General features: G+C 37.6%; 1 protein-coding gene across 1 annotated transcript; it reads left to right on the forward strand.

Moving 5' to 3' along the window:
- Window positions 1–7,034: 7,034 nt before the first annotated feature.
- LOC139981557 (uncharacterized) lies at window positions 7,035–13,836 on the forward strand. Its single transcript, XM_071994026.1, has 6 exons — window positions 7,035–7,384; window positions 8,887–9,052; window positions 9,219–9,409; window positions 10,551–10,709; window positions 11,512–11,634; window positions 12,261–13,836. Exons 1-4 carry the CDS (start codon window positions 7,370–7,372, stop codon window positions 10,692–10,694), a joined length of 516 nt encoding a protein of 171 aa, XP_071850127.1. The 5' UTR covers window positions 7,035–7,369; the 3' UTR covers window positions 10,695–10,709; window positions 11,512–11,634; window positions 12,261–13,836.
- Window positions 13,837–14,197: the final 361 nt, after the last annotated feature.

The raw sequence follows: 14,197 nt of genomic DNA on the forward strand, positions 1-14,197 counted from the left end.
TTATATTTCAATTTCTGTTTTCTCTTGTTTTTTTTTTTGGTTTCTACCTTTTCCTTAGTCAATTCTTATTCAGCTACTTCACAGTCATCACTTGGGTTAGTTAAGGAGACACGAATCTGACAGTTGAACCACACCCCACCTGCGCAAACAAGAAAAAAATTGCATTATAACCCGATATTAATATGCAACAGGGTGGATTCCAAGTCCAACCAGTTGGGAAAGTCTTGGTAAATGCTAATTCCTCTCTAAACTGCCCCCCAATCTCACGCTTCAAAGCACTCGTATTGTACAAACAGTTCCTAAACTGTTCACCCAGTTGGGACAATTTTTGGTTTTCGCTGATAATCATAACCTTTGCATTCATGATGGCGTATGTGTGTATGTAAGTGCGTGTGTGTGCATGACACCTTGCATGTAAACAATATCTCAAGAAGGGAAGCTTGGGCCAATCTCATATTTGGTCAGTTGGTGAACCATATTGAGTAAGAATGAGCCTATTGTTTTTAGTGGAGGTCAAAGTTCATTTGGGATCAAAAGGGGTCAAATTGTGAAAACCTTGTAAACATGATATCTCAAGATGGAAAGCTGGGATCGATTTCGTGTGAAGGAATACCACATTAAGAAAAAGAAGCCTATTTTGTGGTGGTCAAAGGATACTTGAGTCACCAGATGCCAAATTGTGGATACCTTTTTTTAATAAGCTACTGTTTCTCCCACCAACCAGTTTATCCGAAACGTGTGTTACGCCTCATAAGAATAGGAGGCTGTAGGCAATTGGAAATTATAGCTTATGGGCATTGGTAGAATCAAATTAAAATCTCACAAACAAAGCTCAGTAGGCTTCAGCGTGTCGCTAAGGTGCATATCTTCGCTACATACATTGCATGCAAACTGGTGCACTCTTTGTACATACAGCGGTGCTATATGAAGTTTTTCCGTCATATTTCGCAATTGTCGAGATTCAGTGCCAAATAAAAACTTCAGGTTTGGATAAAGTTACGTAAGGGTAATGGCTAGGCGCCGTTTACGAAAATTAACTGTCGCCTTGTTAGATTTCTATCAATAACCAATCTCAATGCGAGTTAAATGGTTCGCTATCTGCCCGTGCATTATGTACGGGAAGTTTTCATGTGCGGAGATTGTTCACAACCTTCATGGAGTATTTACAAACATACAGCAAAAGCATCATTTAAAATCTAAAATAACAATTTATTAGAGGAACTGTTTGTTTTAAAGGCATTCATAAATATGTTGTGTTCCTATACAGGTGCGTATCCAGGGGGGGGCGTTGGGGGCGCGCGCCCCCCGGGTATGGAAAAGAGGAGAGAAAAAAAGAGAAGAAAAAAGGGAAAAGGAGGGGGGAAAAAGAAAAGGAGGAGAGGAAGGAAGGGAAAAGAAAAAGAAAAAAGAGAGAAAAAGGAAAAAAGGAGGGAGTAGAAGATAGCCAAGACCTCGGGAAGAGAAAGAGGAACAGTCATAGTTAAAGCGTTGATCCCTATAATATACACAGGGTAGCCAGTGACAGATCAAGGATTACGGAGGGGGTGTGCGCCTCACCCTACCCCTTACACCGACAACTCCATTTTTGACGTTTCCATTTTTCCTCTCTCACTAATGTATCTATATAAACTAGCAGATATACCCGTATATAAAATATGCCAATATACTGTGGTTGTATAGTTATGGCTGTAACTATGGCTGCTCTTTGTGAAATTGTACCGATTGAAAGGTGAAGAGGCATTATTAGATAGAATTAGGGGCAGTGCCTGTGGCAGGGAGGCGGTGAAATATTGGTCAATTTTTTGACCAATATTTCATGACCAATATTTCATGACCAATATTACATGACATTACATCTTTGTCATGTAATGACAAAGATGTCATTACATCCTTCAGACAATGTAACAAATGAGAACATATATCTACATTCACTGCAACTAAGTCTGCACCCTTCAGGTAATGTAACAGATGAAATTTGGTACCTGTCAAGCTAAATACAGTAGTCAGTAACATGTTGTCTCTTTACTGTGGCTATCACTAAGCATCCACTGTTCATAGCTTACTGTGTATACAATTGAAAACTACAAAGCTTTTTATGCAAGATTTTTCAGTAGAACACTTAACCCCAGTAGGCTATTTACAGTACTGTCCTTCTTGAAAAGTCATATGGTTATGGCTAAAAATGGTCACCGTCACACTGAATTCCTGAATTCGAGAATAGCTAAGGATAGTGTGTGTACAGTGACGTCACTGTCACGCCGAATCCGAGAATAGCATAATCCGCTCAGTGTTTGAGGCACATGTTCACTTAAATGCAAATAACGTTAGACCTAGGCTAAGAATAGTCACACGAACATCACCATGTTACACACGAACATCAACAGGTGTAACATTAGGCCAAGGCTAGGCCTATGTCAAGTTAGGATAGCCAACCTGCAGTGCTACCGTGCGTACGAACAGCACCAGGTCAACCGAATTCGAGAATAGAATAATTTGCTCACTGCTTGAGGCACATTACTTGAATGCAAACTGAAGGCCGATCACACAACTCACCAATCGTAGTCACACGAACATCACTGCGTTACACACGAACAGCACCAGGTGTAAACATTAGGCCAAGGCTATGCCAAGTTCGGATATACTATATAGCCTACCGTACCGTGCGTACATGAACAGCGCCAAGTGTAACAGTGTAACCTCTAGGCTAGGCTAAGGATAGTGTGTGTACGGTGACGTCCCGGTCGCGAAATTATTTTTCCCACTTCGACGCGGCCATATTAGCATAATGGGCGTGGACTATCGGTCGTTGTTACGGTTTATTGGTCACGTCACAGACTATGCAGTGATATCTCTCGGGTGTTTGTTTGGGTGCTGAAAGTTCTCAATTAAGTTACATGTCAGGGATTCTAGTACACGTACCAGTAAAATAAATAGTATAGTACAGAGGGACATTGCTATTTAGGCATAGTTATAGCAGGGAGCTGCTACTCTAACAGTAACAGCTCCCTGGTTATAGTTAATACAGACGCAAGTGACAACTGTTTAATAAAATGGGTAGAATATTTCAAGTCCGTAACAATACCCAGTAGCGTACGTAAACTAATGATGAAAGCACGTAGGCTCCTTACTGCCGTTTAAAAGGGGGTTCATTTATAAATGAACAAATAATTTAGAATGATGGATAAAACAATATGGGGCACAATACAATACATGTATAGGTTTTTAGCATTGAAAGGTCAGTGGGCCTACCTGGTGTAATATGAAGTGTAATAATCAATACCACGGGAGGTTCATTTATAACTTTTCCAGACCCTGCTGTCACGGGAGGTTCTTTTCCAGACACGGGAGGTTCATAACACATCTAATAAACAAACACAGTTTGATTTTGTGATGGAATTTACCTCAAGAGCTCCATAAGACCCGATTGACTGGGAGGAGCAGTCGCACATCATCATGCATCTCATGAAGTCATGTCTTAGGCCTGAGTATATTAGGCCTGAGTATATTAGCTGAGTATATTATTAAAGAGCTATACGTTAGAGCTCGAAGTCGAAGTCACAAACTTGCCGGCCTGTGACGTATTTCATAAGCCACGCCCATGTGGCCGCGTCGAAGTGGGAAAAATAATTTCGCGTCCCGGTCACATCGAATCGGAGAATAACACAATTCGCTCACTGTTTGAGGCACATGTTCACTTGCAAATTGAAGGGCCGATCACACAACTCACCAATCACTTACTAATTGTCCCGCTACTGCCGTGGCGTGTAGGCCTACATCTGCCGTGGCGTGTAGGCCTACATCTACAAACTGTACAACTTCGTTTCATTTAAACAACTTTTATACCGCAGCGCTACGTCGACGAAGGAGCGCAAATATCACCTAAAACACAAAGCTCACGATACGAAAAACAATCTGTAATGGATATTTCAAGATGATTTATTCTTAAGTTACCAAAACGCGACAATTATACCAAAACTAAGCCCCCTTAGGACAATAAGAAAAACAAATTATGTCTTTTCCGAAAATTGTAGTCTAATCGAGCAGCAGACGACTGAGAAAAGTGATTTCAAACAATTATAAGCTTAGCCAAATTATAGTAAGGATACTATATATGGTCTATCATAACGCGTGTGTGTGTATGGACGCCTTAAACAATTGTACAATTGTGCTATATGGAACCAACTGTGGCTGGTCTTGAAATCGACCGAGTCGTCGGGGTACATGACGCATTTCGGGAAGGGGGCGACCGCCCCCCCCCCCCCCCGAGCAAATTTTCTTTATGACATCGCTAGTAATTTCAAAATAGACAATGCTTAGATGCAACTTACAAGGCCTGGGAAGTGTCATTTCCAGCGATCTGGGAGGCATTTTCGGCCAAAATTTTTCTTGTACGCTTCGCGCCAACTCATGGTGGCGCTTCGCTTAGATAGTTTGCCTACAGGCTTCGCCCTTCCCTTGGCAATTACTCGCTACACTCCTGTTCGAATTTGTAAAGCAAAGAGCAGATATAACATCATATCAGTGAGCATTGAAATGCATGTTCCACGATGAACAGCCTCAAAAACTGTCTATGTGTGTAGTTAAAGGCGTAGGAGCCCAATTGGATTTGGGGGCTGTAATGACTTGCCCGAAAAAAAAGCCAAAATTTTTCGCGCGCGTTCAACATATCAATGCCAATATCATATAAGCAAGCATCGGTCATTACAGTGCATAGCATCGTGTACCTTACGGTCCGTGAAAGTTGCACAGTATACCGCTGGATGCTATGTAAACAACCAAATGTCTTATGTAGATGGAGAAAAATCATACAGATCCATTTATGTCAAAACTCTCTTTTACAGTAGTAATGTCGGCCAAGCTTAGAACTTTATTTTAATTACCAAGGATCATTTTAAGCTATTCATTGCTATTTATATTTCTTTCAGTAGGTGCCCGAAAAAGATGGGGAAAAATTTGGTTGCGGGTGGGGGGGGGAGGGGGCTGCAGCCACCGCTTTCTACGGGACCTACGCCTATGTGTGTAGTGTTCGGTTTCGATATACCTGATATCGGAAATATCTGCTATTTTTCATTTCCTTCAACCAAGTTTTATAATAGCCATTATAAGAGGTTTTAATATTTGTACACCAATAAATTAACTGTATCTGAATTTTCGAAAATTTCCTCACCAACATTCTTCATCATACTTTCCTCTACTCGTGCAACTTAGACCTGTCTGTTAGGGGTTCAAAGAGGTTTTTCTATATTGCTTGTCCATAGATTGAATTTTGTGCAACATTATGGGTATGTTTTGAAGTGATTTTATTCACGAGAAATGTGAATTTTCAAATTCTCAACAAATAATGGGCTTAAAACATTGAAAAGTGGGGCTTTCGGATATTGTGGGCCGTGACGTAGAATCACCTACAAAAGCAATGATCCATAGGACATGCAATGAGGTCGAACATGATGTGTGACTGGTGACAATCTGTAAAAAGGTTATGGATGGAAAAAACTTTTGGGAAACACTTGGTTCTCAGGCAAAAGTGTACATCTGGTTGGTCATTTTCAAGCCCGAGAAGTGCTATTTCCGGTGATCTGGGGGGTATCAAAACCAGAAATTTTCTTGTACGCTGCGCGCCAACCGATGGTGGCGCTCCGCTTCGATATAGTAATTCGCGCCCCCCGGGTTAGAAAATCCTGGATACGCCCCTGCTATATTAATTTCTCAACCAATTAAACAATATTAAACGTCGATATCACAATGGATTGGTTATGCGCAGGCAACACCTGCCCAATAGAGTATATGCTGGTAGACTACTAATCACAAGCATTGTTAAAATGTTTCGTGTCAGAATTCCAATTCTAACATGGCCAAACATCTTCTAAATTGTTTCTTAATGCATTTCGTACATGCCATCAGTCATAAATCGCAAAATATACAACAATTTAAGGAATTTTCGAGACAAGTTTGTTGTTATTGCTGCTAGGATTTTTTTGCAAAGATTTTCAATCAACACCAGCTGCGAGTTGAAGATATGCTCTTTCATGCCCTTAGATTTTCATTGCGTAAAATATCGGGGGAAGAGGAGTTGGTAGGAGATAAACAGTGGAGGGACAAAGAGAGGATTATAAGGGAAGGGGATAGGGAATAAACTGGAGAAGGACAAAGACAAAGAGGCCTCTTCCCCTGTTGGTTTCTTTCTTTCTTCTCTCCATCCCTTGTCTACTAATGCCCTTACAGATCAATATGTGTTCATCATGCTCCTGTTTGTATTCTGTGTGTGTTTTTGTGTAAGTTCTGTAACTGTTACTTGTCATTTAGCCTCTGAAGAAGATCCTGCTAGGATTGAAACGTCAGGCCAACTCACTTTTGCACATTATTTATAATTCTGCGACATGTTTTCTTTGTTCAGCACTTACTTTTGGTGGAATAACTTTCAATTTCTACACTGCGTAAACATGATTTTCCAATATACAATTACACAGCACCATGTATCTGCCCAAGTGCCTAATCTTTGTTTACAGCAAGTATTGATGTTTTAGATCCGTACTATGCAGAACTGAACAACAACCATCATAGTGCAGAGTGAATTTGCGTTTTGGCGAGTATATTTGTAATCACGATCCTCAAATAGCGATTACCTTCAAAATATTTGTCTAGGCTTGAGAAGAAGCCATGTTGTCTTTGGTAGAGATCAATATGTATGCTGAATACAAGAAAAGTGTGCATCTCGGTTATCAGCTTCTAATGTGAATATTGTTCGTTGTATCTCAATGATATTTACAGGACTACTTTGACGTATGTTGTATGCTACAGCCTAGTGTGTCACATTCATATAAGATAATTCATGTAGCATCATCGAAACCAAACTGCAGTTTTGCTGTCTGGTTTACCTTTGACATATGACGTCATCAATCACACAGGCACGAGTTTACATGGTCAGGCAACTACCCACCAAGTTTGAACTTCATCGGCATGTGACGAGTTCGCGGCACACTTTGTTGCTCACACAGTACACTCTTAAAACGTTGGTTAAAAAAAGAATGGTATAGGACCCCCGTTCACTTAATTGGTTAGTTTGTACCCTTAAGTTGGTTAACTGGCAGAGTTTGGGCCATTCCAATAAGTATGTACATTTCACAGCCCGACGTTTAACCAACTTGTTTATAACTTTACCGCTCTCTGAGTAAAAAATTCGCGCGTACACATATATGTACACTGTACGTACATCAGTGCAGCATCTATAACACACACTACATAACACGTCATGCATAGTACGATCCCTGACAGGCTGGTTTAGTTATCAAGATTACAGCTAACGCCATGGCAGATATCGAAGACAGTGCTGTCTTGATTTTCTTGAAAAAATACCAGGTCGAGTCTCTACATGAAACTTTTATCGGTAAGTGTAGCTTAACATTGGTAAAAAGTATGAACTTATGTGGGCACTGAGACCCCCAGTGACAGTATAACGTTAGGCTCATAGGCCAACGTTAGGCTTATACTAGGCTAACGTTAATACTAGTACTATACTAGTATGCCTAATACTAACACTAGTAATATTAGTAACAGTATACTACTAAACTGCCACTGAGTTTAACACAGTGCTTTAATCGATGTTAAATGTTATGAATCTTTTTCGTGTTTTCACCTTATAGTGTTGTTCGTGTAAACGACATAGGCCTAGGCCTAATTATTAATGAAAATGTTGTATCCTATTAAAGTCCAAATACAAAAACTTCGACCAACTGTCTAGGCCTATAGCCTAGCCTAGTGTATACACCCTATTTTCAAGTGCCCTGGAGACCAAGAGATATTTTTAATAGAATTTATAATAAAAATTATTCAATATGGTTATGTTTCTGAATGGATTGTTTCAATTGTCAATAGATAGGCCTAGGATACAATTTGCTGTATTGTTATCAACATTTTACCTATTTCCTTTTAATCTACAGGCCAAGCTCCTTTATTAAGGCAGCGTTAGCAGCTCAGCAGTTGTTGATTTGTTTCCATTTCTGAAGGATCCAGAATCTCCTGGGGTTATGTAAGCATGTTTATGTTCTAATATCCCTCGGCTTAGTTGTCATTAGCCATAGTATAGACCACTTTCGTTGTTGTGTTGAGGTGACTAGTTTCCTTTTCCTGCCCTTTCAAAATGTCTCTAAAATGTGGACCACAACACACTGCCCACAATATCACTACTTTTTGTCATCTGCAGTCAAGTAATATACTCTTTTGTGGGATCTACCAAGTAATTTGTTCATCTCATAGAGGACTGTGATACTGAAATCTATTTTCAATACTACCAGGATTATATAGGCATCATTAAACTGAATAATTTCTAATTGAAGTCAGCACTAGGGTGACAAGGCCTTTTAATATGTTAAAAATATCAAAATGGTTGTTCAATTGTCACATTGGGAAATCCAAAAACTGTAACATAGGCACTGGTTTTCAGTGGGCTTCATCTCTCAATCTAACCAAGGTATTAATGAAGTTTGCTGTTCAGTATTCCATAAAATATCAGAATTCTGCAACTTATTGATTATATGTGCAATTAGGGTCAAACCCATTACTTTTAGGCTTATCACTTAAAATGAATTGTCATAGTGTCCCCTGGGACAATACTGTTTCATCAGTAAGCATACAATATTTTGTGAGGACAGTATGGAGTGCCACAGTGTCCTTAGTCATAGCGTCCATATTGTTACCGTGCAGTTGTGGACATGTACAAGACATGTTTGTGGTTTGCTGGCTAAAAGCCTATGTTTCAACCAGCTAGGAAGTTTTAAATGTTGGTGTACAACAGCTTTACATGTAGATCAATAGGTCTTTTTCTGAGTTGACTTGAATTTTGCTACCATACTTCAGTTTGATAAAAGAGTATGCTGATTTCATGTGCAGGAAACATGGTACTGCAAAGGTGCTGCAGGACGACCGGCGACAGGGTATCTAGAAGAGCACCTACGCTACGTACGTAAAAAGAAGATTGCCATGGTGAAAGATTCCCCCGGTGCATCAAGTCCACCTACTCCTTTGACTAAAGTGTCCACTCCACCAAAATTGAGAGGTGTGTAATAGGTTTTACCAACTATTCTCAGGATTTGACTCTCATGCCATGACAATGATCAAAGACTGGGTTATACCTACAGTACCACAACCATTGGTAACTTCAAAATTTGATGTTAAGGCATCTCTATTTAGTAGGAAATATATGTTTTTATTGTCCTTGCCAGAAGCTGATCTGGAGAACAAAGAGGAATTGGTGATGATGACTGAGTGGCTGAAATGTAACATGGAACCAAGAGAAAAAGTATTGGACTTCATGAGGCAAACTGCAGTTTACAGACAACAGCAGATCAAAGACCACTCAACTAACATTTCAGATATTCTGAAAGAGTATCAAAGGTTGTTAGACCGTGAAATGGTAACTATCAAATTTGATTTTTTGCTGCTTAATTAAAGAGAAATACGTAGGTGATTTTGCATCAAAAATACTAAAGAAGTGAGCTCTGAATACACATATTACGAAGATACTTTTCAAGACCATATCCTTTAACTCTTGAAAAAGGAAGTGGAAAAATTACTAGCAAGGTTTTGATTTAGCAGAAACACTGAAATTAATTAAGTCACTAACCTCACTGATGAGTTAATACTATATTTCACTTTGAAGCCTATTTGGCCAACTTAAAAACAGTACTTTGATTGTCTACATATCTGGTTTGATTGGAAAGTTTCACTGCTTTTTTTAAATGACGGCATTATATTTTAAATCTCTTTTAATTTATGTCTGGAAGTTTATGACAGTTATCAGCCACACAGTGAAGAAATGTGACTGACTTTTAATTTAACCTTAGGCATCTGGCAGATCAGTATGCTTTATAAAGACCAGATTGGGAATCAATTTTATTTTTGGATGAAAATCTTGCTTTATTCAAGGATATAGCTAGGATTTTAAGAAAGGTTGCTGATGTTGAGTGTAAAAAAAGGTACAGATTCAAGCGGTATAATATGGTTTACAATTTGTACAAAGTTTTTTTGTTTTAATATGGTGTCTTTGCCATTCAGTGCTATGGCTTTATGTGCAATGTTTGCTCTGCATTTCTTGCAATTGTGTACAAATCTAACAACTTGTCTATCATCTTGTTACAGGGAGACAAGATAAATTATTCCCATGAATATGCTTATGTTCAGTAATGATATCACAAATGTTAAATATTGAATTTTTGCAATTCAAATTTTTCCCCCACCACATTAAAAAAAATATTTTGAAAAAAATATATTTTTGAGATGTATTCTGAGATATTTTCAAAGCATGTGTCAATAAATGTTAAATACTTACTTTTCTTTCCCAGATGTTTTCTAAATGTTATTAAACTAGCCAAAGGTATCAAGCAGTTGGATTTACCACATCCAGCTTCAACAATACTTAGTGTTTGTATAGTTGCATGGAACCAGACTTTAACAAATTCAGTGAGAGGGATTTTTTAATGGATCCTAGCTGAGGATCAAAAAAAAAGAATACGCTTACACACATTAAAGTATTCTATTTCCCTTTGCTCTTTCAGATAGAACAAGATTTTTCAGTGCTTTGGCCTGAGCATGAGGATCACCTGTATGAGAAATGGGACTTGTACTACAATGGGATTATAGAATATGGCAAACAGGTTGAAAATTGGCAAGGCCTCTTGGATTGGAGTACGTTGACCTAGAGAGTTTGTCTATTGGTAAGAGTGCTTCTTATTTCAGTGCACATAGTTGAGCTAATTTAATTTTTGTATGTTGATCATTCCTTGCAACCTTTTACCACCATCACACTAGGAACTTCTGAAAGATCAGGTTTGACCAATTATCTGTAATATATCTGATCTTGTTCTCAAAATAGCCTTAGTTTACTTTTGTAAAGACAACAACACTTCCTTTTCTTTTTTTATAAAAATAATAAACTGAAATTGAACAAAAAGCATCAATGGGATCTGGTTCAGACAGAAACCAAGTTGGGTTGGTGCAGATATATTCCCTTGCTTAGACTCCATCTGACCCATCTTTGGGATTTCATTTAAGCCAAAAGCTAGTGACTACTATAGAACAATAGAACACAAAATATGTCAAAGGTTCATCAGTGTTTTGAGATCTGAATATATAATAAAATATAAAGAGTAGATAACTTTGCAAACAGGTTGTGATAGCAGCACAACATTTTGAATGTGGGCTATTAAAAGGAGACATGTATTATTGAAAATAAACATACACAAAATACCAAACAGATGCTAACTTATCTCATTACATTCTCATGATATGCCATTTTCTCATTGCATTCTCATGATATGCTATTTTCTGATAAAAATGACTAGAAGGACTTCTAGTGTTAGAGGCAAGGGAAGATACAAATAATTTGTGCGGGTACTGTACGTGATAATGACAATTTATATGTTAAGTGGTCATTAATTGTGTTATAGTTTTATGCACAAGGACTTTGTGAACCTTGGAGGGAAGATTATCTTTAGTTATGTTTTGTCACTTTCACAGATAAGAAGGAAACATTGGCATTTTTTCTTCTTCCAGTCATCTTGAGAGGGAAAGGAAAGGGAAAAAAAGGATTGTGTTCAGTAAAAGAGGCAATCACCTCCTTCGTGGACATTCAACCAGTAGGTGTTTAAAGCATTCATTTGTCCACTTGTTGAAGTTCATTGACAACATGCTTATGACATATGTTTTGTAGTTTGTAATGGATTGCTTGTAAAAGTGGAATCTCAACAATTATGCTGGATATGTGTCAATGTACATAGATGCTCCCAGGCACATGAACCATATTCCGTTTGGTTCAAAATGGATAATTAATATTCATGAGTGGGCAGGGCCTACGTGATATTACTTAAATATTGATTTCACAACAACAATAGGCTTGTCAAATTTTGCTCAATTTGGTCAATGACAGTAGTAGGATATGGGTCACATGTGTAGCTGATTTTAAGGAATAAATTATGAGTTGGTGATAAAAAGTTAATGATTGTAAAAGTATCTTCTAAACATGATAACTAAACAGTAAATTTCAAATGTATCAAACGTTCATAGTACTTTTTTAAAACTAGCATGTCATTGTAAGCATAGATATGGGTGGTTATGAAGTTTGGCTGTGCCAAGTATAATTTCATATAAAGTTTTTTCTAAATACAAATCTGCTAGAATGGAGGGCTTTTTGCTGTCACAACTTCATATTGATTGACAAAGAGCAGCTTGTGATAATTTTCATTTTTTTCAATTTTTCTCACAGGAAGTGGCTGATATTCTACAAATTTCAAAAGCTATTGATGCCACACAAAAAAGCCGCAGCCATTTGTGGTATGCAAAGGAACTCTCTTGGCACCAACCCAAACATTTGTTATTCTAGAACGGAGGCCAGTCCGTCAAGAATCACTACTGAAAGCTATCGATTTCTGTTTCAAAGCAATGTACATTTTGGACATGGCTTACCAACCTTCATGCTGTCTTGTGTGGCAGTTCATTCAAAATGTGATTTATGAAATCAAAGAAGCACATGTGCCAAGTTGCATAAGAGATCTTAGATCATTCTTGGCCTTTAAAAGTAATTAGTGGCTTAAAAGGAAAGAATTGTAAGCAAGATATTCATGGCTGATATTCTACAAAGTTCAAAGGATATTGATGCCACAAAAATACTGCAGCTACTTTTGTATCCAAGGAGCCCTCTTGGTACCAACCCAGATATTTGCTATTTTAGAACAGAGGTCAGTTTCTCACAAATCTCTTCTATAAAAGCTGTCTATTTCTGTTTCATGGCAAATGTGCATTTTGGACATGGCTTATCGACCTTCGTGCAGTCTTCTTTGGCAGTTCATTCAAAATGTGATTAATGAAATCAAAGAAGCACATATGCCAAGTTGTATTATAGCATTCTTGGCCCTGAAAAGTAAGAACTGCCTTAAAAGAAATCGTCAGCAAGAAGCTCATATAATAATTGTAAGCAAGAAGTTTGTATAATATTACTATTTTAAAATTCACACACCAGCATCAGGTGCAGATAGCATCATCTTGAAGGGACATTTAATTAAAACTCATGATATGACATATTTTTACATACCATGCTGGTACAAATCAAAACTTTCATTACTAATTTTATTGGAATCCCGATCTGATCAACTGATCTTTCATGAGTGAGTAAGGTTTAATGTAGCTAAATTTCACCTACACATGTATCTCTATATGTGGTGAAGATATATACTATACATCCAAATACTGGAAACGAACAATGCACTGGCTGCAATGTACTGCATATATCATAAATATGTCTCTAAATGTAATCATGTACACCACATATGTATGTGATACTCAATGTAATCCTTAATTAACTGTATGTATACTATAGGTAAACCTTGATTAATCAGATCATGATTGATGTTTAGACTCATAGATTGTGTATACATCAATTGATCTATAGTTACATATGTGAGATATTGAGTGTTACAAGTTTTCTATGAATAAGGTTCTTCTTGAAGAGTAGAGGTTTGTTACATTGTGTCACCTTAAAGGTCTGGTAGAGCACTGCAGCTAAGAAGTTGTTACATCCAAGCATATTTATATGTTGTTTTGTTTTGTTTGTATTTTATTCACATGGTTCAGCTGGTTATTGTTTTCAATAAAAACAAGTTCTCAAAATGTCATCCATCTGGCTTCTGTAATGTAACTGTTTGTTAATTTCTCAATATTTTTCAAGGAATTGTTTACTCTTTGCATTGCCATATTCAGCTGATTGTTGCAAACTAGGTCTGCATGAACAAAACTTGTGAGGAGCCTTTCAACTACATTAAGTAAAATTCACTGAGGATCTTATCCATCACTGTCCAATATATTGCATTCGCCAACATATATTGGGCAATAAAGGCTCATTTAAATGCCCAACCCTTTTGTAATGGTAAAAGCCACTGCCCAATTAAATATAGTAATTGCTCAATACTATGATTTTAATTCCCCAATTTAATGATCCCTACATTTGTAAGTTCACCAATGATGGGCATAATTTACACAATTAATTTAACCAACAACTGTTGGGTACAAACTTATAGTTATTTTATTGGTTAAAAATGTTACCCAACGGCTGGTTAAAGCCATTAACCAACAGGTGTTGGTTAAAATATCACCAATAAGTCGAATTTGACATACGTGCCCAGTGTTGGTTAAGGTATTGGTTAATTTTTTA

This window comes from Apostichopus japonicus, chromosome 15, assembly GCF_037975245.1.
Source record: "Apostichopus japonicus isolate 1M-3 chromosome 15, ASM3797524v1, whole genome shotgun sequence".
In the NCBI taxonomy this organism is placed as follows: Eukaryota; Metazoa; Echinodermata; class Holothuroidea; order Aspidochirotida; family Stichopodidae; genus Apostichopus; species Apostichopus japonicus.